Below are 26,540 nucleotides of genomic sequence, written 5' to 3' on the forward strand. Positions count from 1 at the left end.
TCGTCACTGTCACCAGGAGGCTTTTTTTCTGACTTGCCAGAGCTCCCCGTCAGTCCTCGCAGAGCCTCTGGAAGCACAGGGAAGGCAGCTGTGGGATCCTGGCTGAACAGAGTCCAGGTGAAGCAGGCTTGAGAATGGATTGATGGGGAGGTGGGGATGTCACAGGTCTGATGGCAGATCCGGGGAAAGGGAGCAGCCAGAAGGCTTGCAGGTTCTGCTCTTTGGTTGCTGAAGGGGGTCAGTGTGTGTATGTGTCATGGAGGTGGGCAGGGAAGGGGAGGGCTGTGCGTGGGGGAGAGGATATATATGCTGGTGTGGCTGAGACAGCGGAACCGAGCCTCACATCCATCGGAGGGAGCCGGGGACTGACAGCTCTCAGGTAGGCAACTGCACGGGGCCCCCAGCCCGACCGCGACTAACTGGACTAACTGCGTGGAGCTCCGGGAGGGCAGGGCCACCAGGGTCTGGCTCCTCGGCCTCTCTCCTTTGTCCAGTGTGGATGCTGCTGGCCTCTTGCGAGATGGTTTCTTCATTCATCTCCTTTGCAGCGCTTGGATGGTGGGGAACGGGGGAGGGCTAAGGCTCTTTCTTAACCGCAGACAGATGCAGAAACAGAAAGAGGGGAACTTGGAAATGAGGAAAAGTTTTGCTTCCCCAGCTGTGGCCCCTACGTGGTTGTTGCTCTGTGTCGAAAGGAGGCTGCTGGAGGAGTGAGGTCAGGGGAGGGGCAGGCACTTGGGAGGGGGTTTGCCTTCCACAGGGCGGCCCCCAGGAAGCCCCTGGCCCCCTCATGAGGGTTTTCTCTCCGTGGCTTCCTTTCCTCTCCGATGCGGTGTGCAGGCTGCTTCTCCGCCTATCACTGAACTTGATGCCATCCAGATGGGAGTTTTTAATCCGCAGGGAGCCCTTCTCCCTTCTGCCCCCAACAGAAATTGCTACAAATAATGGGGAAGCGCCAGACCTGGGGAGTGTGCTCCACCTGTGTACACACACTGCTGAGCGCCACGGCGTGTGAATTCCAGAGGGCATTTCTACGGGCATGACCTTGGTCTCCTAGAACCTGATTCATTTAGAGGGCTCTTCTCTTGCTTGGCATCTCTCTCCCCCTGCCCATCTCCCCCACCTAAAGGTCTTTGCCCAGGTCATGCAGAATACTCCGTTCATAGTCACCGCATCCCAACTCTGGGGGCTCTCTCAGCCACCTTCTTTCTTCCTCCTCTTTGTGCATCTCTTTCCCTCGGTCTTGCTTCCCCAGGCTTCACTACCCAGCCCCTCCTCCCCCAATCTCGCTCTGAACATGGGCAAGTTCTGGGGGAATTTCAAGTAAGGCAGGATGATTCGGGAAATGGACTATTTAAAGCAAACTGCTTTGGACTTGAATACCCTGATCCTGCGCTTAAACATCTGTGTTTAGCTTCCTCAAGCAGCCCATAATTGCCCCAATTATAACCAATAACATTGTTCGGCAGACTAACAAAAGATGAGCTTTGCACGGCATTCGCCAGCAAGCCCAAACCAGAGTTTTCAACATAGATGGGAAAAGTAACTGCCTGGCTTCTTATCAAAACCTCCCAAAGCAAATACTGCTCTTTTTCGCTGTTTGTGGGTGGCTACTGCCTGCACCCTCTTTTTTTCTCATTTGTAAAGTGTGGCAGAGAAATATTCTACAAGCTTCCACTGAGGCTGTGTTACCTTTAACAAAAAGGATTCGTGCTCCTTTGGGCTTGCTGAGTCTTCTGCAGAGGAGGGTCCCTGGAAAACCCATCCCCAACCATCCTCACTTCAGTAAAAGCAGCAGTTTTTATATCTCCATGTGCCACCCAGTGCTGCCTGTCAAGGGTGCTGTGGTGCAGCCTCGGGTTGTTTTGAGGGCGCGGTTTTGTTGCCCACAGGGCGGCAGCCCCTGCTTTATCAGCTGAAGGCTGAGAGTACTTAGGGATTTGTAAAATGCAGGCGAGTTTGCATTGTCAATGAAGGGAGTGATTGCAGGATTAGGCTCAAACCTGTGCTCCCTGGAGCCTATGACAGGAGCTGTCACAAAGCTGTTCTGTATTCAATCAATCAGGTAGTTATCGTCTACACTCCACCAGGCAGGGAGGCTTGCAGGGGCTCTACTAGATTCAGCGGAGGTGATAATAACAGCACTTTACGTTTGTACAACGATTTAGGCGCTTTCACACCTATTATCCCAGCAACAGCCCTGTGAGGTGGTGCCATTATCTCGGTGTTGCAGTTGGGGAAACTGAACCTGAGAGATTAAATGATTTATTCAGTACATGGCAGGGTCAGGACTGAGCCAGGCCACTCTGGCTCCAGTTCATCTCCCCATTATGGTCAGGGGTGCTTGTGAACTCATAGTGGGGTCGGGGGTAGAGGAGAGACATGACACAAACATGAGAAACAATTAGAGGACCATGCAAAGCTGGGTGTAATTCAGTCCTAAATCGCATAATCCAGAGAGCAAGTGCTAGAAGAATTTGGGAGAAGGAGCACTTCCTCCAGGGATTCCTCGGATTCTACCAAGTGGGAAGGCAGGTGGAATCTGGATGGGTCAAGGGCTTTGAAGAGGGAGGCAGCAGCCAGGTCAAACACACAAAAGGAGGGCAATGGAATTAACATTTCTTGAAACCCACTCTGCACCAGGCAGTGAGCTAAGCTTGTCTGCATGCTTATTTTGTGCTAATACACACACACACATATGCACACGGGTAGGAATGGGAAGTTTCAGTTCCCATTCATAGGAATGGGAAGTTCTTTACTTGCACTGACACGGTTCAGCGATCCCTCATTTCCCCATCCAGCTCCACAGCTCCCAAAGCCCACGAAGGAAGCTTTGAAATCTCTTGCGTTCCGGGTCTGGGTGGAGCTACTCCTCAGATGTCTTAGGAAGGGATGGACCCTTCTCAGAAAACAGGAGCCGTCCTGACAATGAATGACTGGTAGTGGCTTGAATTGCTGGGCAGTCATGAAGCAAACTGAATTTTCTAAACGCCTTTATTTAAATCCCACAATCGAACATAAAGCTTTCCATCTAATCACAAACTAGTCATGAGATTTGGAGCACATCAATTTCAGGGACAAGCCAGTTTTGTGGGCATCTCCCTGGATAGGCTACAATTAGTTTCAGTCTCAATTTTCCATGATCCTGTGGTTTTTTTTTTTTTTTTTTCTCCAAAATACTGGCAGCTGCTTCAACATTGCAGAAGCACAAAATCATCAGCCCGCGGGCCCACCCTAGCAGGTGGAGTAGATCGCATGCCTCACCGTGCACCCAGCTCTGCCATCCCACAATGGCTCAGATCCAACCTCCCCTCTTTCCACATTGGCCTGCAATCTTCCCCCCACCCTCCTTCCCCATTCATCCTTTCATTCATTTGGCCAAGGAACGTGTGTGGAGTTCCTGATAGGAGCCGCACAGAGCAAGTGCCAGGAGCACAGGGCGGCCAGAGCTCTGGCTTCCTCCAACTCACAATGGGCTTCAGGAAATTGAGACTTTTGTTTTTATCTTACCTTTCTTAATTTGCATTTTAGTGGATTTAATAAAGTATGTAACTTATAAATAAATTAGGAATGTGTACTCAAAATTGACTGCTAGGGGTACAAATTTAAAGAAGTTTGACTGGGCGCGGAGGCTCACATCCGTAATCCCAGCACTTTGGGAGGCCAAGGCGGGCAGATCACCAGGTCAGGAGATCGAGACCATCCTGGCTAACACGGTGAAACCCCATCTCTACTAAAAATACAAAAAAATTAGCCGGACGTGGTGGTGGGTGCCTGTAGTCCCAGCTACTCGGGAGGCCGAGGCAGGAGAATGACGTGAACCCAGGAGGCGGAGGTTGCAGTGAGCCGAGATCGCACCACTGCACTCCAGCCTGGGTGACAGAGTGAGACTCCATCTCAAAAAAAAAAAAAAAAGAAGTTTGAAGATTGTTGTTCTAGATTCATTGCTGTTTATCTGTGTTTTCCAATATTCCAATATTTTAGAAAAGAACATTGAATGATTTTATTACATAAAAGTAAATAAAAGCTTTTCTTTCTTTCTTTCTTTTTGAGTTGGAGGGCTTGCTGTGTTGCCCAGGCTGGTCTTTTGTTGTTGTTGTTGTTACTGTTGTTTACAGACAGGGTCCCACTCTGTCACCCAGGCTGGAGTACAGTGGCACAATCATAGCTCACTTCAGACTCAACCTCCTGGGCTCAAGCTATCCTCCTGCCTTAGCCTCCTGAATAGCTAAGACTACAGATTTGCACCACCACATGTAGCTATTTTTTTTTTTTTTTTTTTTTTTTTTTGTAGAGATAGGCGTCTCACTACGTTCCCCAAGCTGGTCTCAAACTCCTGGGCTCAAGCATTCTAAGTTGCTGGGATTGCAGATGCATCCCAATACACCCAGCTAAAAGTAAATAAAAGCTTTCCAAAATCTATTTAAATTATGTTGCCAGTATATGTGGGAGTGTGGCCCAGAACCAGGAGGATGGGAGTTGAGGGCTACCTTCCCACCTGCAGCAGTCCTGAACATGTGTCTTTTGCCCCCTCCACACCCTTTCTATGGCTTTCCTCCCATGCTGCCCGGAAGCTACTTCCCCATGAAGCCTTCATCTCCTTTTCCTCTTCCCTTCTTCCCTCCCTTCTCACTTCCAGGAAAGTACAAATATCTGGCCATTCATAAAATCAAAGAATATTAACCATCTCATCTAACTGTCTCTTCTTATAGAGGGAAAAGCTGAGGCCCAGAGAGAGAAAAGATCTTGCTTAAAATCCCACAGGTAACGACAGAGCCGGACTAGAAGCCAGGACTCTTGTTTCTGAGCACAGCTCTCGCTCATTCATTTCTCCCCAGCCTAGGGAATGCTTGACCTGTGCTGGGCTGGGCAATTGTTCTTTCCTCCACCTCCTCTATGCTGTCCCCTCTTTCCAGGTGGAAATTTAGATCAGAGGAGAGACACTTGAAGTGTAATGGTATCAGCCAGAAGAGGAAAAGAAACCAAAGCAGCCTCTCTCCATAATAGCTGGTAAATAAGCACAAGCTCTATTGTAGGAGTCTTGTCTGCAATGGGTCTAAGAAATGGGGCATGGGGAAGACCAACCTATCTTCCAATGGACATGCAGCTGGTGCGCAATGAAGGATACCTCTGTGAACTGGGGAGAAGCAACAATAAAGAGGTTGTCATCAGCCCGGGCACAGTGGCTCATGCCTGTAATCCCAGTACCTTAGGAGGCTGAGGTGGGAGGATAATTTGAGGTCAGGAGTTCGAGACCAGTCCGACCAACATGGTGAAACCCCGTATCTACTAAAAATACAAAAAAATTAGCCAGGCATGGTGGCGGGCACCTGTAATCCCAGCTACTCAGGAGGCTGAGGCAGGAGAATCGTTTGAACCCGGGAGGCAGAGGTTGCAGTGAGCCGAGATAGCACCACTGAACTCCAGCCTGGGCAACAGAGCAAGACTCTATCTCAAAAAAAAAAAAAAAAAAAAAAAAAAGGGGTTGTCATCAGAGAGGGAGTGCAGAGTTCAGAACAAGAGGAAGTCCCTGAATGAGTTCTCCTACACGAAGACAGCTGCAGGGATCACTGACGGGCAGGATCAGACATGAGTCCTAGCTCTGCCACTTCAAGTTATGTCGACTCCTTAAGCCTCAGTTTGCTCAACTATAAAACGGGGATGATAGCACTTACCCCATAGGATGATGCTTATAAAGCAATTAGCGCCGAGCCTGGCTCATAGCGCTCTAAAGTCATAGTAATATGATTGCTATGAAATGCAAATAGATTCCACCACAATGAGATTCCGTCAGAATTTGGCAACCTTCCAAAAGCAGAAACAGTGTGTAAAGTTTATGGTTTCCCAGAACACACAATTTGGAGTCAACACACCTGAGTTTAAGTCCTGGCTCTGCTACTTATAAACTGGATGATCCTAGTCAAATTGCTTAACCTCTAAGAGTTTATGTTCATCTTAAAAAGGTGGGTTGATATTAACCCTAGATTATAGGGTTGTATAATATATGAATATAAAATTTTTTGGTAACCTGTCAAGAATGTTCTCTACATGCGGTTGATGAAAAGTGATGAAAAGGATGGAGGTGTATCTGCCTCTAGCAAGACCAGTCCCCTCTTCTCTTCTCTGCTGGCAGCATCAAAATTACAGGCCTTCGCATAGGTCATAAGACAAAACTTAATTAGGGTTGAGCTTCGGCTAAAGCTGCATATGTGATTCTCCAAACAGATAAGCAACTAATTATATTGCCCTTGGAAGCAAGATTACACACAAATCGATTAAGGCCAAACCATAGCAGTATTTTATCTTTATAAACAGTAAGGCACAATTAAATTTATGAGGTGTCATTGCCAAAAGAAAAGGCAATTCAATATTTCTTTATTCAATATGAGATGCCCAGAATATAGTATTGCCACATAGAAGTATTAGCTGAGCTTGGCTCACCAAGTGAAATACAACCATGTAAAATTCAACCTACACAGGTAACTTTTTATTTACTCATGTCTGCTATGGTTGTACAAAAATAGCAACAACCTGTCACTATTCCCATTTCACAGTTGAGAAGACTGAGGCTCACAGAAGTGAAATAATTTGCACACAGTCCCATCGTTACAAAGTATAAAATTGCAGCATCCATGTAACAACAAACCTGTTATTATCCCCACTTTGCAGCTGAAAAGACTGAGGATCTCAGGACTTGTCCGCAGTCACACAGGTCCACAGTGTAAGGTTTAAACACAAATACAACTCGTGAATTAACTAAGTACTCATCTCCATTTAAATACAGAGCATCATCCAGCATATAGATATAGTCAAGACTTCTTACAAATGAAAAACATCTGCTGAGTTTTCAAAGTCCAAAATCTGATTTAACCTAGAACACAATTGTAGTAGGTGTTGGGAGGTGTATGAGAAAATACAGAATGCTGTCTCTTTTATAATGATATTTACATAATTTTGAGTTTTCACTGACATTCGTCTCATTTTAAAGCTTGCAAGTCACCTGCGGGGTGGAGGGAACTATGTGGTCATCTCCATTTTGCGGATTCTGTGAATTGCAGGGGGCAATGGATAGCGTTGAGTGTGGATGACTCCTCGAATAATCAGTGGAGTCAATTGTTAAAACTGAGGGGAGACAGAGAAGGGCTGGGAGGTTGGAGTCCGGAAGGTACATGTGCCTCTGACCCACAGGGAGGGCTTGGCTAGAGCCAAGGACACTCAACAAGGTCTCCCCAAGTGCCAAGGTGCAGGGGCCCACATTTCACCTGCAAATGGAGCATGCACTACGTGTCCCAGAAGCTCATCTACCTTTTACACCTCGCCTCTAAATCCCATTTACCCAGAATTTGAGATGGCAAACATCAGTCAAACCAGCCAACATTTCCTGAATGTGCAAATTGCCCTGGTTAATGAAGTTCACAAAAAACCTCAGCCAGAGAGCATTTCGCTAACATCTGTCACAGCTTGTCAGCTCAGCCGATGCACACATTCTGTATTACAACCTCATATTAGGAAGGAAAGGAAACGGCTCCTTTTCTCCTCCCTTCCATTTCTTCTGCGACGTATAGCCACTGCCACCATGTGGTTGCAGAGGGCACAACCACGCTGTTTGGAACACTACAAAAATATCTAGAAAGACGGAAATTTCGTAGAATGAGAAACGTAAGGCTAGGCAAGGTGGCGCATTTCTGTAATCCCAGCACTTTGGGAGGCCGAAGCGGGTGGATCACCTGAGGTCAGGAGTTCGAGACCAGCTTGGCCAACATGGTGAACCCCCACCACCTCTACTAATGTTACACAAATTAGCTAGGCGTGGTGATGCACTCCTGTAGTCCCAGCTACTCATGAGGCTGAAGCAAGACAATTGCTTGAACCTGGGAGGTGGAGGTTGCGGTGAGCCAAGGTTGTGCCACTGCACTCCAGCCTGGGCAACTGAGTGAAACACCGTCTCAAAAAAAACAAAAAAAAGAGTGTTAGAGTGAACACTGCATGCTGGGTTCTTTCCTTCTCGTATATATGCTTATTGCCTGTCAGTGCTATTTTAATTGCTTACAAACATTAACCCACTAATCATCCTCTGAGACAGGTACTAATTTCATCCCATTTGTGCAGATGAGGAAATGAGAGGTCAAATACAGCTAGCAAGCTGCAGAGCTGCGGTGGGAAGCAGGCAGTCTGTAGTCATTAGCAGATGAGAAAGCACACATCACCGCGACTCTGCAGCGTGCGTCTGTTGTGCCGGTGTTGATGGATGGAGCCCCTGAGGCTCGCTGGCCTCCCACTATGATGTGCTCTTCCAGATGCCAGGGCAGCAGAGGAGACTGATCTAACTCAGACCATGGGGTGGACATGGCTTCCCAGAAGGGATGATGCTAGAGGTGTGTGTGAAGGATGAGTTGGAGAAGGATATTCTGGGCAGAGGGAAGAGCAAGTGCCAAGGTAAAAAGACATTAAGAAGCCAGGCACAGTGGCTCATGTCTGCAACCCCAGCACTTTGGGAGGCCAAGGCAGGCAGATCACTTGAGGTAAGGAGTTCAAGACCAGACTGGCCAACATGGTGAAGCCCCGTCTCTACTAAAAACACAAAAATTAGCCGGATATGGTGGTGGGCACCTGTAATCCTGCTACTCAGGAGGCTGAGGCATGAGAATCACTTGAACTTAGGAGGCAGAGGTTGCAGTTAGCCGAGATAGCACCAGTGCACTCCAGCCTGGGTGACAGAGTAAGACTCTGTCTCAGAAAAAAAAACATGAAGAGCCTGATACAGTTTGGAGCTATACATGATTGGCTGAGACTAGAGGCTATGCGAGGTTAGGTGCTAGGAGATGAGGCAAGAATCGGTCAGTGCTAAGTCCTTGGAGCTCCTCCTGACAGCAATGAGGTTATAAAATTAGTTCAAATAAATGGTGACATCATCAGATTGAAGATGGCTTGGGGAGAAGCCAGAACATTAGGTGGACTAATTAGGAGGCTATTACAATAACCCAGGCAATAAATCTCAACTAAAGCCCTGGTCCTTGGGATAAAGAAGAAAAATTCATCTCAAATGCATTTGCGATAGTCATTTATATAGGCACTGTGTTCATTATTTGTTTCAAAACCCATCTCAAATGTGAATTAATTGGTCAGGTGCAGTGACTTATGCCTGTAATCCCAACACTTTGGGAGGCTAAGGTGGGAGGAACACTTGAGGCCAGGAGTTCAAGCCTGCAGTAAGCCGTGATTGCACCACTGCACACCAGCCTGGACAACAGAGCGAGACCATCTCAAACAAACAAAAATTCAACTCATTGATTTAACAAACACTTATTGAGCATCCCATACTTACCGTCATCCTCTGGGTATGAAATGCTTTGATGATGCACAAGAAGAAGAACTGGGGTGGGCTCAGTTGCAGGTCCCTCCTTTGTTCACATCCTTTTCATACCAGCACTTCCCAAACTTTGGCATGGATATAAGTCACCTGGGAATCTTGCTAAAAATGCGGATCCTTCCAAAAAATCAGTGGGACCTGGTAGTGCGTGCCTGTAATCCTAGCACTTTGGGAGGCCGAGGCGGGCAGATCACGAGGTCAGGAGCTCGAGACCAGCCTGGCCAACATGGTGAAACCCCATCTCCACTAAAAATACAAAAATTAGTCAGGCATTGTGGCATGTGCCTGTAATCCCAGCTACTCAGGAGGCTGTGGCACGAGAACCTCTTGAACTGGGGAGGTGGTGGTTGCAGTGAGCTGAGATTGTGTAGCCTGGGTGACAGAGCAAGACTGTCTCAAAACAAAAACAAAAAGACACGCAGATCCTGATTCAGTGGTTCTGGGGTGAGGCCCAAGAATCTGCATTTCTAACAAGATTCCAGCTGGTCTGCAGGGTGCATTGGAGTAGCAAGACCTTCTACAGTTCCTCAATATCAACTGAAGAAAGAGCAATAAAGGCAGTCATTTTTGGCTTTCTGCACTGAACTCTTCATTAAGGGAACTGCATACAGTGAAATGCACAGAATATAAATCTGCAACTCAATGGGTTTTGGCAAATGGATACACTCCTGCGACTTCAATCAAGAACATTTACATTTCTAGAAAGTTCTTTGTTCCCTTTCCATTTAATCCTACACCTAAAGATGGTTTTACAGGGACCCAAAATGATACAGTCCAGGAAAGCATCTTTCAGATTCAGAAGGCTTGATCAAAAGATAAGTTTCAAGGAGAAACAGTGAAAACTGCACACCTTTCAGGAAATCCTACATAAGATTGCAAACCACTGATCCAATCGACCAATCCTTGGAGCTACTACTATCTTAGAATAGTTTCTTTGTTCAATTTTAAATAGCGAGTTCCACATGCCAGGACCTGTGCTTGACCTGGAATGCCTGTGCTCGGAAAGCCAACTGTCTTAGTCTGTCCAGGTGACTGTAACAAAAGAGCATAGATTGGGTGGTTTATAAACAACAGAAATTACTGTTTTTTGTTTTTTGTTTTTTTTTTTTTGAGATGGAGTCTTGCTCTGCCACCCAGGCTGGAGTGCAGTGGCGTGATCTTGGCCCACTGCAACCTCCGCCTCCTGGGTTCAAGCAATTTCTGGCTAATTTTTGTATTTTTAGTAGAGATGGGGTTTCTCCATGTTGGCCAGGCTGGTATCGAACTCCTGACCTCTAGTGAACCACCTGCCTCGGCCTCCCAGAGTGCTGGGATTACAGGCATGAGCCACCATGCCCTGCCAATAACAGAAACTTCTTTTTCACAGTACTGGAGGCTGGGAAGTTTGAGATCAAGATGTCTGCAGATTCAGTGTCTGGTGAGGGTCTATTTCCTGGTTCTTAGTTGTTGCCTTCTTGCTGTGTCCTCAAGTGGTGGACGGGACTAGCTAGCTCACTGGGGCCTCTTTTACAAGGGCACTAATGCCATTCATATGGGCTCTAGTCTTATGATCTCATCACCTCCCAAAGGTTCCATCTCTCTCTCTCTCTCTCTTTTTTTTTTTTTTTTTTTTTTTTTTTTTGAGACAGAGTCTTGCTCTGTCAACCAGGTAGGCATGCAATGGCACGATCTCGGCTCACTGCAACCTCCACCTCCCGGGTTCAAGCAATCCTCTCACCTCAGCCTCCCAAGTAGCTAGGATTACAGGTGTGTACCACCACACCTGGATATATATGCATATATGTTTGTATTTTTAGTAAAGACAGGGTTTTGCCATGATGTTGGCCAGGCTGGCCTTGAACTTCTGACCTCTAGTGATCCACCTGCCCTGGCCTCCCAAAGTTCTGGGATTACAAGCGTGAGCCACTGTGGCTGGCCCAAAGATCCCATCTCTTAATACTATCACCTTGGAGGTTAGGATTTCAACATAGGAATTTTAGGGAGACAGAGATAGACCATAGCACTAGCTCACATCTAGCAGGGATAAGAGGCAAGTACCTGGAAGAGAGATTTCAGGGTATGGGGGTTGGGGGCATTCCTGGCTGCAGCAGGGAAGGTCAGGCGGATGAAGGGAAGCACTTGAGTCATTAATAAATCTCGTATTTTACTCATCTTACTTTTGCACAGCACTTTGCAAAACTCCCCTTACAGATCTCATTTCATCTTCACAATAGGCCTGTGATAAGGCAGGTGCCACTGTGCCCCTTTTATGGGCTATGAAAACTGAGGCTCAAAGAGGTTGATTTAATGTCACATGCTGGTAAGCTGCAAAGCGATGCCTTCAGCTTCCAAGAAAGCTGTCTCTGCCACCACACAGCTGCTCCCAAAAGTGCCTGTGTGGTGTCAAGGCCAGGCAGGTGACAGGAATCACAGGGGTGTCCTGACACCCAGGACCAACCCAAGAACCCAGACACTAGTCAGCCTGTGCATGAACACTGAGTCTAGGTGATCGGGCCGGGTTGCCTATGGCCTTGACAATTTACACCCCTGGAAAGTGAATCTCAGGCCCCTAGTGCCGTCCTGCCAGAGAGAGCAGAAGAGTGTCTTTCCTGCATCCTCTGGGTTAGGGTCTCCGGCCCTGAGCAGCCCCCCGAGAATGGCTGTACTCACTGCCATGCTTCCTGTATGTTCCAGCACCTGCTTCCTGCTCCTGCACCATGAAAGTCCTGGTTTGTGACCTGCTGCTGCTCAGCCTCTTCTCCAGTGTGTTCAGCAGTTGTCAGAGGGACTGTCTCACATGCCAGGAGAAGCTCCGCCCAGCCCTGGACAGCTTCAACCTGGAGGTAGGTCCCCAAGGCAAGGCAGAGAGGCTGTCCTCCTCCCTGACTACCTCCTCCCTCCCTACTCCGGAGCAGACTCTGAGTGAGAAGCCAAGGCCTCTCCCACAGCTCACAGGACTTGCGCAGCATCACATGGCCCGTAGGAAACAGATGCAGACAGGAGCTGCTCTTCCAACCCAGAACCTTGTGATCTTTCCACCATACCACCTGCAGGAAGAGCCCTGCCTGTGATGCCAGGTCGTTCCCAGGATTAAAATAACGTTACTTATTTCAGAGAGTGTGGCAAATTCAGAAAAGTATAAAAAAAGAGAAATTTAAATCACCCTTAATTACACCAGTCAGAGAAAGAATCCTACTTTTTTCCACTTATTATATTATACCAGAATAAATTTCCCATGTTATTATTTCTTTCCATGAATATAGTCTACAGTTGGCCTTCGGTATCTACAGGTTTCACGTTCAAGGATTCAACTAACCATGGATAGAAAATATTCAGAAAAAAAATAAAAAATAATAATACATCAATTAAAAAAATACAAATAAAGCAATACAGCATAACAACTATTTACACAGCATTTACATTACATTAAGTAATATAAGTAATCCAGAGATGATTTAAAGTATACAGGAGGATGTGTATAGCCATTTTATTTATTTTTCATTTTTATTTTTATTTTTTGAGACAGTCTCACTCTGTCACCCAGGCTGGAGCGCAGTGGCACGATCTCAGCTCACTGCAAGCTCCACCTCACAGGTTCAAGCAATTCTTCTGCCTCAGCCTCCCAAGTAGCTGGGATTATAGGCACCCACCACCACGCCCCACTATTTTTTGTATTTTAAGTAGAGATAGGTTTCACCATGTTGGCCAGGCTGGTCTTGAACTCCTGACCTCAAGTGATCCACCTACCTCGTCCTCCCAAAGTGCTGGGATTACAGGCATGAGCCACCATGCCCGGCCGCATAGCCATTTTATATAAGGGACTTGAGCATCTGTAGATTTAGTATCCTGAAACCAATCCCCTGTGGATACAGAAGGACCATGTAATTTGTCTAACGATTGAACATGTATGTGCCTTTTATTTTAGATATTGCAGATAATTCAACAGTGAACCCCTTAGTACCAAAATGCTCTCTTATATTTTAAATTTCCAATTTCAGGTGCAAATCCAGTATTAAATTTTTCTTCATTAAATAAACTGCTTTGTCAACTATCTACATTTCAGTCCACATAGTTACTCCTCTCCTATTAAATCCAGTATAGCTCAATTGTTTTTTACTTTATAGTCAAATAACTTCCTTCAAAAGATGCCATCTTTTAAACTCCTTAACCTTTCAAAACAACCGGAAGCACCACAGTTCCTTAAGGCAAACGTACAAATGTAGAACCGAGTATTTGCAGGGGGGCTAACACAGCCTAGTGTCTCCCACCTCCAGATAACAGAGGAGGAGATAAAAATCCAGCAGACCCAAAGCACCAAGCTCTTGGGCTCAGTGGTTTTCAAGCCCATTTTCCAACCAGTCATAACTACCCAGGGCATCTCCAGTTAACCAATTCACTTACTATATTATACCAGGATCAATTTCCCATGTTATTAATAGTATTACTTTCCATGAATATAGTCTACAGTTGACCCTCAGTTACATGGTTACAGTAAATGTCTCCTCTTATTCATCCACTGTGTTTCTCTCTGAGCTCCTACCCTGCTGACGATTCCCTCTTTCAGGAACCCCAGCCCTCTCTCCGTCCATGTGCCTCATTCTCTTCCCCACTCTGGCTACTGTGTTGGTTCCTTGTCCTCTCCCCACCCCCTACATATAAAGGATCACCAAGATTCTCTGCTTTTCACCTCTCTCTGAGAACCCACCCATACACCCCAGGCCTTCTGCTCCTCCTAGGCTGCAGAAAACTCCTAGAGGCACGCTCCTGACCTCCTCTCTCCTGGGCTCCAGACCCGATCACTTTCCATAGTTCCCAGAAATCCTGCCTTCTCTTCCTGCCCTGCCATCGTGCCTGCCTCGCCTCCTCCCCCATCCATAAATCCCACTCGCACTTCAAATCCCAGATTAAGTGTCCCCTGGTAAGAGAACACTGCACTGATTCTCCGCCCACCCCAGTGGAGTGGGCCCTCCTTCTTCGTGTTCTGATTGTTAGTCATATCTGCAGGACTCTCTCTCCCCATATGGAGTGAGCTTTCTTTACTGATGGAGCTGGGTATCCCAGCATGCAGCACAGTGTGTGGCACAGAGCATAGCTCAATAAACACATCCCATCCCGCGGAAACTGGAAGATTCTAAGACCATTAGTCTTCTAATAGGCACATCTGCTGCAGTCTCTGTAAAGGTTTTACGTTTGCATCTTTCAGAGAGTCAAAAATTTGGAGCATGTCTGCATCTCTCCATAGCATCTTAAATATCTGGGGTCTAGACAACATTCTCAGCTTTACTTCTTTGAAACAAGTCAGAAAATGGACCGTAAAAGCCTCACAATGGAGGACTAACATCTTCACAGTGCTTGCTAACCCCCCGGAGGATGCGGCTGCCTGCTTGTTTTTGTTTCTAGTTTGTATTCACTTTTAACCTATGTTTAAGTTTAACAAAATGCCTGGAAAGTAGGCACTCAAATCCCATTTCCAAATCTGGCAGGCCTTGGCTATGTCCTTCCCATGAATGACAGGGGGACTCATGTTTCAGCAAGGGTCCCTTCCCCAGTGCCTCCACCAAGCTCTTCCCAGGGTCCTCTGGATCCTCGGCTTCATCAAGAAACTTTTTATTTCTGCTCCTAGTAGACTATTGAAGTATGGCTGCTTGTTGTTAGACTATAATTTTGGTTGGTAAATGACTCACACCCAAACCCACTGCAACGTCCTGGCCTTTAACCTAATTGTGAATGGTACTTACTTCATCAGCTCAAGGAGAAAAAACTGGATTCACTGAGTTGTTTTGGAGACAAAAACTAAGGCAACCAGTCCCCAAGAAAGAGTGTGGGGAAATTTATTTTAAACTCCCTAAAATTTGGCCTGGTGCAGTGACTCATACCTGTAATCCCAGCATTTTGGGAGGCTGAGGCAGGTGGATCACTTGAGGCCAGGAGTTCAAGACCAGTCTGGCCAAAAAGGCGAAAAGCTATCTCTACTAAAAATACAAAAATTGGCTGGGCATGTTGGTGCATGCCTGTAATACCAGCTACTCAGGAGGCTGAGGCAGAAGAATCACTTAAATCCGGGAGGCAGAGGTTGCAGTGAGCTGAGATCATGCTACTGCACTCCAGCCTGGGGGACAAAGTGAGATTCTGTCTCAATCAATAAAATTCCCTAAAATCTATTTCTAAACAAACTACCTTTTGGTAGTTCTTTCTATCTTCATGAAATGAAAATTCTAATGAGGTGACTTGCAGTAGGAGTTCCTTATATGTTTGTCTTCTGTGCTGTTCATCTTCTGTATTTGTCCTCAGATATTCTAACAGGACCTCAGAAAGCAAATAGCTCCCAAATGTCTCTTGGTCAGAAGTGGTGTGACTCTTTAGTGGCAGAAACTTGACCGCCTTTGTGAGCTGCTCCTTTTATCCCCAATGGGTTCATGTGCCTGTTTCCCACTTTGTACCCTAATCTTTGAGCCCAGACACCCAAATGGCCATTTGCTCACTTTCCCCATAAGCCCAGCTTTATGGATCAATTTGGCAGCCATATGAGACTCCAGATGCCCATATGCATTCTGGCTTAATATAGTAATGCCATCAGCGTGGGCTGCCAACACGTGTCCAGCTCACTTAATAAGCCATTAACCCATCTCTGGAAAAAGGCTGGTGAGTTTCCCACACCAGAGGGTCGGGAATTAAGTTCCTATGCCCATCTGGTGCTACAAATGCTGTTGTGAATTTGCCTTCCTCCTATTTGCCCAAAACCCTCTCCTAAATCAAGAGTTGAGATGATTTTGTTAGTATCTAATTTATCTAACAGTGCATCAAGTCTGGGTATGGATTGTGGCATCTGGTTTGATCACAGAATTTCATTTTCCCTGACTGACACAAAATCTAATTACCATCTGGGCTTAGAAACCCGGGGGCTCACAGAAGATCTAAGTACCTCCAGGTTTAACAACTCTTCCACCTGTTTCCGTAAACTGACAGAGCAGAACAATTCAACAAGCAGTTTGGGGCTCCTATTCTGCAAGGATTGGACCAAGCATGCTCAAAGGTCAGGTCCAGCTCCCCCACTCTACCCTTTGATGGCTTTCCCAGTGCTAGCCACACTTCTCTGCATCCCTGTTGACTTTGCAGAGCAGAGTTTCTCAAACTTGCCACTATGGGCACTTTTGCTGGGGAATTATTTGTTGTGGGGGATGTCCTGGGCACTTTAGGATGTTTACTGGCATCCCTGGCCTCTAGGTGCCAGTAACACACAGACACACAGACACACACACACACACACACACACCCAGTTCTGACAACCAACAATGTCTCCAGAGATTGCCAAATGGACCCTTGGCAGGCAAAATCACTCCCAGTTGAGATCCACTCCTGTAGAGTACTAACTCAACAGGATTCTGATCCGAAAGAATATACTACACATTGATTCTAGCTGCTTTTCTTCCAAGTATTTCAGGAGCAGGCTAAGTATAGACCCAAGTGACTCTTTCTCTATAGGAGTCTTTAACCACCATGTTCTGTGATGGTTTCTTCCTCCTCATAGCAAGTTTCAAAGCAGGATTTCTCCAGATATCATCCAGCCTCAGAATCACCTGGGCTGTTGCTAAAAATACAAGTTTATGGGCCCCACCTCAGCCTCCCAAAGTGCTGAGATTACAGGTGTGAGCCACTGCACCAGGCCAAATTTGAGGGAGTTTAAAATAAATTTCCCCACACTCTTTCTTGGGGACTGGTTGCCTTATTTTTTGTCTCTAAATCTCTTAATGCAATTTAAGACAAGGTCACCCTTCTGACCTTGACTTAGTGGGTCAGAACATCCAATGCTGTAGGTTAAAAATTTGCATTCTAACAAATTCCAGTAGCATTTTTTTTTCTTTGAGACAGAGTCCCGCTCTGTCACCAAGGCTGGAGTGCAGTAGAGCAATCTCAGCTCATTGCGGCCTTGACCTCCCAGGCCCAAGCAATCCTCCCACCTCGGCCTCCCAAGTAGCTGGAACTGCAGGCATGCACCACACCCCACTAACATTTTTATTTTTGTAGAGATGAGGTCTCCCTATGTTGCCCAGGCTGCTCTCAAACTCCTGGGCTCAAAGGAGCTTCCCTCCTTGGCCTCCTAAAGTACTGGGATTATAGGTGGAAGCCACCGTGCCCAGCACAGTAACAATTCTTATAGAATACTCCAGAAGTTTGCAATTCCATTGTTCTTAAGGCAGCCCTCCCTACCTATGGAAGGGAGGGCTGCCTTAATTTTTTATAATCAGTTACATTGCAGGTGTGAAAAAGTAGTTCCCTGCATCTCCCTACTGAGGTCATTCTGTCAGCAACCAGGTTCCATGTGTTAAGTATCTCTGAGTAAAAGCTAAATGAAAAAGGCATGCTCAGAAAAACCATGGCTTGAGCATCACTAGGGGCCAATGTCACCTCCTGTGACTAATAGGTGGACTCGGACAGGTTGCTTCTTAGAAACCCTACCATGGAAGGAAAGGAACACTCCTGTCAGACCCATTCCCTGTCTGTCCCCTCCAGTCCATTGGAATACAGGCAATACTTCCATCCAAACCTCAGCTCTTGGTTTCATAGAATCCTTTTTCTTGCATTGATTGCCACAATTCATATTGCAAGCACACAGAGGTAGCTGAGTAGATGTCTCGGACCGGGCCACAAGGTATGTTTGAGTTCTTGTTCAGGTTATACTGTTATCTAACCGTGTTGTTTTGGACACATTACTGAACCGCATCATAAAATGCAAAGATTGAATTATATTCATGATTTGCAAATCCAGGCAAATATTGGAATTACCTGACCTTTGTAAAATTAAGTTTTTAATTCCTTTGTAAAAATAAGTTTTAATCCCTGGTTCTATTCTTCAGAGATTGAGTTGAGTCTTGAAGTTCTGTTTTTTTGTTTTCTCAGTCAGAGTTTCACTTTTATTGCCCAGGCTGGAGTGCAGTGGCACAATCTCGGCTCACCACAACTTCCGCCTCCCAGGTTGAAGCGATTCTCCTGCCTCAGCCTCCCGAGTAGCCGGGATTACAGGCATGCGCCACCATGCCCGGCTAATTTTTTGTATTTTTAGTACAGATGGGGTCTCTCCATGTTGGTCTGGCTGGTCTCAAACTCCCAACCTCAGATGATCCGCCCGCCTCAGCCTCCCAAAGTGCTGGGATTACAGGCATGAGCCATCACGCCCAGCCAAAATTCTGTTTTTAAAAGCTCTGCAGATGATTGGGACTCACATCCAGGTGTGAGACCCTTTAGACCAGGTGTGGGCTCTGTCTCCAAAAGAAAAAAAAAAAAAGAATAAAAGAATCCTGGAGTCCTGGACTAATGGGACAGATGAGTAATCAGATAAGCAAAGGGTGGCAGCAGGGTGACAGGTGCTGCTGTACCAGTGTGCATGCTAAGCACTAGGGGCATTCCAGTCCTGGTGGCAACTAGCTGCGACCCCTGTTCTTCCAGGGACTCTTTCTCACCTCTTTTCATTCCCTTCTTTAATACTCTTAGCTAAATATAAAGTGACTTCTTGATTAATTCAGCTCAGTTCAACAAACCTCTACGGAAACCCTAGTCTTTACTGGAAGGAGAAGATTCCTCCAAGGGATTCAAACATGAGTAAGATGTGGTCCCTAACTTGTCATATTCTGCCTTAGAAGGTATTGCAATTTAATGACATAAAGCATTAAAATTTCCACAAAAGGAATACAAAGTTCTGTGGGAAGACAGAGGCAGGAGAGAGCGATTCTTGCCAGAGAACTAGAAGGTATCAGAGAGGGGCAGCACTGGAGCTTGTCTGGGTCCCAAAGAATGGATGGAAGGATTCAACGAGGTCATTGCATTCGAGGGACAGAGAGAAAGGCATACGGGTGTGAGGAGCTTTGAGGTGTTTAAGGCACTAGGAATAGCCTTATAGGCCTCAAGGGGCATGTGATGAAGACTCGGAAATAAGACCTAGATGGTGGGCTGGACCAGGTGGTAGAGGCATTTGAATGCTCTGCTCAAGAGTTTGGAGCTGTTTTATGGACACAATAAACAATTAGACAGCTGTGGGCAAGGTAATGACATGATTAGTTACTCTTCAGGAAGGGTATCCTGCCAGAGGTACCACATTGATGACAGTGGCAAAGACCAGAGATGCGGAGATCAGTTAGGGGCCCACTTCACCTAACAGGCACTTAGGTGGTGGTGGAGGGAGTGGGAGGAGGGGCAGAACTGTAGACTGGCAGGATGGGGGCGGTGAGAGGGGAGGAAAAGATATGCCCAGAGTTTGAAATCTGAGTCAACTGGGGAGTGAGGCGCCACTCAGAGACAGGGACCGAGAGGCCAAGCAGAAGGACAATTGCATCCGATAAGAATGAAATTCACCCACTAGTAACAAACATCTAAAGTGACAGTGGCTGAAATAGATTCAGTTCCTCACCAGGAGTGAGGAGGGGACAGCCCAGGGCTGCAGTGGCAGCTCCAGTCTCCTCTCTTTTCTCTGCCAGTCAGCAGCTTCTAGCCCATGACTCCCATCCTCTGAGTCGCTGCATGTTTTCTAGATGGCAAACACAATGTCAGCCCAAATGTCCACATTCCAAGCAGAAAGTTGGAGGAAGAGGAAAACGGGATGTTCTTCCCACTTAAGGCAGCCTCCTACTTTCTTGAAAACCCCACCTGATGCCTGATCACTTCCTTTTTTTTCTTTTTCTTTTTCTTTTATTTCTTTATTTTATTTTATTTTTTGGCAGAGTCTCACGCTGTCACCCAGGCTGAAGTGCAGTGACGTGATAGCTCACCGCGACCTCCGCCTCCCAGGTTCAAGCAACTCTTTTGCTTCAGCCTCCCCAGTAGCTGGGATTATAGGCACCCACCACCACACCCATCTAAGTTTTGTATTTTTAGCAGAGATTGGTTTTTGCTATGTTGACCAGGCTGGTCTCAAACTCCTGGCCTCAAGTGATCCGCCCGCTTCAGCCTCCCAAAGTGCTGGGATTACACTTCCTTTTTTTTTTTTTTTTTTTTTTTTTGAGATGGAGTCTCGCTCTGTCACCCACAGTGGAGTGCAGTGGCACAATCTCCACTCACTGCAAGCTCCGCCTCCCAGGTTCACGCCACTCTCCTGCCTCAGCCTCCCGAGTAGCTGGGACTACAGGTGTGTGCCACCACACCTGGCTAATTTTTTTTTTTTTTTTTTTGTATTTTTAGTAGAGACGGGGTTTCACCATGTTAGCCAGGATGGTCTTGATCTCCTGACCTCGTGATCCACCCACCTCAGCCTCCCAAAATGCTGGGATTACAGGCGTGTGCCACTGCGCCCGGCCTACACTTCCATTTTTATGTCGTCAGCTACTTATCGCTCCAAGGAAGCTTGGGAAACATATATGTTGCCTTTAGGAATAAAACAGTGTTCTGTGCATAAGGAGAAGGGGAGATGAATACAGGCCAGACAGTTGCAGCCTCTACCCCAGAAGGTGCCCTGAAGCCAGGCAGGAGCTCCATGCTGTGATGAGGGGCTCCGCCAACTGACTCACAGCAGCAAGGTCAGGGGTTTCCAGCAGGCTAAGGCCAGAAACCTGGACTGAAATTAGGGGTGAAGCCAAAACAGCAAATAGGAAGAAAAGCTGGGGGCAGAGGCTTCCAGGAGACCCAATCAGAACCAAGAACGTGGGAGGCGGGGGGAGGGAGGGGGGACGGGGGCGGCCAAGGTCAGAACCAGCCAAGAGGGGGCCGGTCCAACTGGTGGCTAGAAGTCAGGGTTGGCAGGAGACGCAGAGCAGAGTGTTCCCAGGGACGGGGCGGGTCTGCTGGGCTCACATCTGATGATGGCATCTCTCCTCCAACCTGGAACTGGATCACAAGTTCGGCCTCGCACGTACAGTCTGCCTACACCCCACAGGGTCTTGACCCCCATTTGCTATAAATGATACACAGATAGTGACGACTGCTGTACGAGGGATGAAAAATTAACAACATCCGGGTAGATCTTTACACAGTGACCTTAAAATAAACCTGCAGATTTGACTACATACTTTCACATCCCCAATTTCTTTAACCCATCTGACCTTCCACAAGCCTGAGGAGAGAACAAAATAAAAGTCTTTATGGGTGACAGTCATGAGTTGTGATTGGCTCCAAAAACTCGACTGAAGATGTAACAGGGTGTGGTGTTGGGCGCATTCATCCTGTCTTAACTTCCTATGTTAACATGCTGTGACACCAGAGGTAAGTTACGCTCACCTCTCTGAGCCCTGGTTTCTTTGCAAAATGATGGAGCTGGGTCAGATGATTCTCTGTTTGTTTCCAATTCTGAAATTCTACGAACCTAAAAACCTGTGTAAAACTGCTGCACGTTACTTGATAAACTAGATGCTTCAGAAGCACTTGCACTGGTGCAGTGGGCCGGATCTCCTCCCTCGCCCTGGATTAACAGAGGTTCTTGTTCCTTCTCCCCTCCTCCCACCCGTATCTTTGCAGATGTGCATCCTCGAGTGTGAAGAGAAGGTCTTCCCCAGCCCCCTCTGGACTCCATGCACCAAGGTCATGGCCAGGAGCTCTTGGCAGCTCAGCCCTGCCGCCCCAGAGCATGTGGCGGCTGCTCTCTACCAGCCGAGAGCTTCAGAGATGCAGCATCTGCGGCGAATGCCCCGAGTCCGGAGCCTGTTCCAGGAGCAGGAGGAGCCCGAGCCTGGCATGGAGGAGGCTGGTGAGATGGAGCAGAAGCAGCTGCAGAAGAGATTTGGGGGCTTCACTGGGGCCCGGAAGTCGGCCCGGAAGTTGGCCAATCAGAAGCGGTTCAGTGAGTTTATGAGGCAGTACTTGGTCCTGAGCATGCAGTCCAGCCAGCGCCGGCGCACCCTGCACCAGAATGGTAATGTGTAGCCTGGAAGGGGCGTTCTTCCCAGCTGTACCGGCCACTGCAACCCATGAGTGAGTTGGGCACCAATAAGCTGGGGGCAAGGAGAGACCTCACACACCAACTGTCTTAGCCTTGCTCCCAGGCCTAGAAGCACATTCATCCCCAAACACACACACACACACACACACACACACACACACACACCCCTCAAGGAGTCCAGCCCACCCTTTCTCTAGGCAGCAAATATTTTCCTATGATTGCACCTTGAAGCTGACCACTTCTGGCTAGAGACTGGTTACCATGGGGATAATAGTAGTATGTTAAGATAACTAATTCCTCTATCACTCCCCAGGAGCTTAGTTACTATGGGGACAGTTAAGTGGACCAATATGCCCATCCGGTTGCCATAGCAACCAGTCAGCTCACCTTTCCTCGAGATTGTGTCTCTAAACACCGAGAGCAGGACCTACTCTTAGCGATTAGCAGAGTCCAATTACCACAGCTATGATGATGTTATTTCATCTTCAAAGACAGCTTCCCTATCCCCTCTCCTTTCCCCAGGTCTCAGGGTGCCTGGCTCCGTGGAAACATTAAAGTTTCCCATTTTACCTGGCCAAAGAGGTCTTGTTAAGATCAGGAGTTGTGGTTTCTGCCCTTCCTCCTTCCACAAGCCATTTGTCCATCCTGCTACCTTGCCAGAGAGGGACTGATTCCTTGTGGTCAATGGTATCATTACTGAGCAAGACGTGGAGAATTTGGCCCAATGGACCTAGTAGCTACTAGAATATGGACTAAAGGGGTTCATCTTCTTTCCTCCATTTCGATTCTTTCCAGCGTGCCATTTTTGTTTTGTTTTGTTGCTTGCTTTTATTCCTCTCTTCTTTCTTCCTTGTTCTCTCTTTCTTCTGCTCTGTTCCTACCCCCACAGGCAACTTATACGAATTCACATGTCTAATAATATACATCAAAGACTCTAATTGATTACCTGGTCATTCAAAACCCAACTTTCCTTAGGCCATCAACCAATACATCACTTTGAGTGGCATTGGCAACCTAGCACAGTAGAATTTTCTGAAAATTTAGGAAAATCCCAACCATCAAGGCTATGTGCCTTAATTAGTATATGGGAATATGATCATCTGCAGAGTCTCATACGTCTCCTTAAATAGCTAAGAAACTTGCCTGTATTCATCCATTTTGCATTGCTATGAAGGAATACCTGAGGCTGGGTACTTTATAAACAAAGTTTATTTGGCTCACGTTCTGCAGTCTATACAAGAAGCACAGCACCCGCATCTGCTTCCGGTGAGGCCCTCGGGGAGCTTTTACTCATGGCAGAAGGCAAGGGGAGCTGGCGTGCCACATGGCAAGAGGGGGCAAGAGAGAGAAAAGAGGAGGTCCCAGCCTCTTTAACAACCAGCTCTCCCACGAACTCATTACCACGGGGTGGGCACCAAGGCATTCCTGAAGGATCCACCCCCATGACCCAAACACCGACCACTAGGCCCACCTCCAACATTGGGGATCACATCTCAACATGAAATTGGAAGAGGACAAACTTCCAAACTGTATCATTGCCCTAACACAACCAGTCAGTTCCTCACCATCACCCCAGAACATTACCCAAGTGGGGCTTTTCCCTGAGTTCGAGCATAAGAGAAAAAATATCTGCATGTGCTGTTTTATGTTGCGTCCCATACTGTCAGAGGTAGCAGTGTCACTAATAACCTTCCTTGATGATGTATTAGTGCATATGCTAATGTTTGGTGCCCACACTTTAGCATGGAGACAGCCCCTTTGCAGGTAGGCCGGCATGTTCACCACAGGCCTGCTACCAAATATGGACACATGTATTAAGTTGTGAAGAGAAAGCTGATGTGTTTATTTTAGCAGGATGACTCATCTCCAAAGGCCCCAAATTAACCTGCACTGCTTTTGAAGTCATACTCTTGGATCCTTCACAAGCCTCCTATTTCTTTCTAACACATATCTGCACAGCACCTAACAGCAAATCATTCAGAAGTAGCATGGGTTGAATTCTTTCAAATCTTAAAGGCATTCTTCTTTAAAGTGGCTCTTCAGGGACACTGAAGCTCACGGCTAATTCTGAACGATGGCAATGTTCTTTACCTAAACACAGTTGAAAATCAGGCCCATTAACAGGAATCCATTTATTTTTTTAAAAAATTATTCGAGCCTGTATCTGGGCAATTGGTTTTTCTAATCTTCTGTTATGCTTCCAACTGAGAGGCACTGAAACAAAGCCGGTAAGGAACTTCTGTCTGTGGCTCTGCTCAGATGTCAAGTTCTGGTTGGAAACTGGAAACATTAACCAGCACATTTGGGTATTATTGATGAATCTCCTTTCTCCTTCTGCAACCATCTCTCTGTTTCTTTTCCCCCAACATGCACAGTTGGTGAGTTCCAATATGGATATTTATGAGTCTATAACAGCTGGCTTCAACCTTATTTTCATCCACACACCCTAACCTCCCCTACACGATGGAGATGTCTCCATCTTGGGGGACTCGTTACCAATGCTGTCCTTGACTTCTAAGATATCTAATACTAATCGACATGAAGAAGGCTGGGAAGAAGTGAGGCCATGTTACACTGGAATGGGATAAAGAACCCTATTCAGGGCTGGGCGTGGTAGCTCTTGCCTGTAAGCCCAACACTTTAGGAGGCCGAGGCTGGTAGATCACCTGAGGTCAGAAGTTTGAGACCAGCCTGGCCAACATGGTGAAACCCCGTCTCTACTAAAAATACAAAACTTAGCCGGGTGTCATGGTGGGCGCCTGTAGTCCCAGCTACTTGGGAGACTGAGGCAGAAGAATCACTTGAACCCAGGAGGCAGAGGTTGCAGTGAGCCGAGATAGTGCACGTTACACTCCAGCCTGGACAAAAGCGAAACTCCGTCTCAAAAAAAAACAAACAAACAAACAAACAAAAAAACCCTATTCAGAAAGTGTAATGACGTCCTAGGAAGGAAAGGTGTCGGGGTGCAGGCCCACCTCTAGACAGAACTTGTCACAGCTGGTCTTGGGGGTCTGCCTGCCTTTCCTCTGACCCTATACTGCCTTCCTCTTTTCTGCTACCCTCAGGCTTTGACCCTTCTAGGCAATGGAAACTGAGCACATTCATTCATGGTCAGGTATCAGTGCCTTCCAGCTCAAAGAGCACTTGCAAACAAAAGAACTGTAAAACAAGGGCACTATTTCACATGGGTTCCAAATACCAGGAAGAACTGTTCCCCAGGAGGCGGCTCGCCGCTGTGCCTATCGAGTCGCAGCCCACAGACCTCCCCTTTAGTCTATTAGTCCGGTCTACGGCCAGTAGACCCGGGTCTGGGGGAGCAGATGTGTGGAGGAGCTGAGGACCCCTCGGGCTACGTTAGGAACGATTTCTTTGGGTTGATAGCTTTTCCTTGCCTCCCTTTCACTGCTTCCATCTCTAGGGGGAATAGAAAAGGGTGTGAAAAACCATCAGGTTTGCCATTTTTTAATCATTTCTGTCTCCCCAGGCGTCCAGGTGATCCCCCAAACAGCATGTGTCCAGCCCCAGACCTGCCGCCTGGGAATCAGGATTCCTTCTTCCCCAAGGCACTGAGCGCCTGTCTGCAGATCTTGCAGGCTTCGTGGCCTCCAGAACCTCCCCGTCTGATTGTTCCTCCCCAGCCCCTGGCATGTTTCACCACAACCCTGTTGCTACATCAGAGTGTATTTTTGTAATTCCTCTAGCTACCATTTCAATGGCCCCATCTCTCCTGCTCACCTGCCTCTTCCCCCTTCTTGGGGCAGGTGAAAGGAACAGGAAATTGAACCTGGGGTTTTGACTCACCACTGCCATAACTTGTTTGTAAAAGAGCTGTTCTTTCCGACTGATTGTTTTAAACAACGATTTCTCCATTAAACTTCTACTGAGCAAATGGTTAATAAATTGGTTTGCTGTTTTTAAGTGAAGTGACAGAAGCAGACTCTGCACACAAACCAGCGCTGCAGCTCCCAGGAGGCAGAGGTAAAAAGTGCATGGCTCTGCTGTGTAGAAAGGAGGATGGGCAGGCTGGGCGCAGTGGCTCACGCCTGTAATCCCAGCATTTTCGGAGGCTGAGGTGGGTGGATCATGAGGTCAGGAGTTCAAGACCAGCCTGGCCAACATGGCGAAATTAGCCAAGCATGGTGGCACTTGTCTGTAATCCCAGCTACTCAGGAGGCTGAGGCAGGAGAATCGCTTGAACCCGGGAGGCAGAGGTTGCAGTGAGCCAAGATCGCGTCATTGCACTCTGGGAGACAGAGCGAGACTCCTGTCTCAAAAAAAAAAAAGAATGGGCAAGGTGCACCCCGATGGCACAGCGCCCAGATCCAAGTGCAG

The 26,540-nt window shown here is 47.2% G+C and overlaps 1 protein-coding gene across 5 annotated transcripts; it reads left to right on the plus strand.

The window, feature by feature from the left end:
* Positions 1-26,108, plus strand: PNOC (prepronociceptin). 5 transcript variants are annotated; one of them, XM_007962025.3, is made up of 4 exons: positions 1-117; positions 12,044-12,192; positions 21,788-22,181; positions 25,693-26,108. In XM_007962025.3, exons 2-4 carry the CDS (start codon positions 12,067-12,069, stop codon positions 25,776-25,778), a joined length of 606 nt encoding a protein of 201 aa, XP_007960216.3. In that variant the 5' UTR covers positions 1-117; positions 12,044-12,066; the 3' UTR covers positions 25,779-26,108. The 5 variants fall into 5 exon arrangements, with proteins under 5 accessions (XP_007960216.3, XP_007960218.3, XP_007960215.3 ...); XM_007962027.3 differs by lacking the exon at positions 1-117 and adding an exon at positions 144-379 and having other exon boundaries at positions 21,788-22,240; XM_007962024.3 differs by lacking the exon at positions 1-117 and adding an exon at positions 146-379.
* The last annotated feature ends 432 nt before the right edge of the window (positions 26,109-26,540 follow it).

The sequence above is a fragment of the Chlorocebus sabaeus genome, chromosome 8 (genome assembly GCF_047675955.1).
Source record: "Chlorocebus sabaeus isolate Y175 chromosome 8, mChlSab1.0.hap1, whole genome shotgun sequence".
Lineage (NCBI taxonomy): Eukaryota > Metazoa > Chordata > Mammalia > Primates > Cercopithecidae > Chlorocebus > Chlorocebus sabaeus.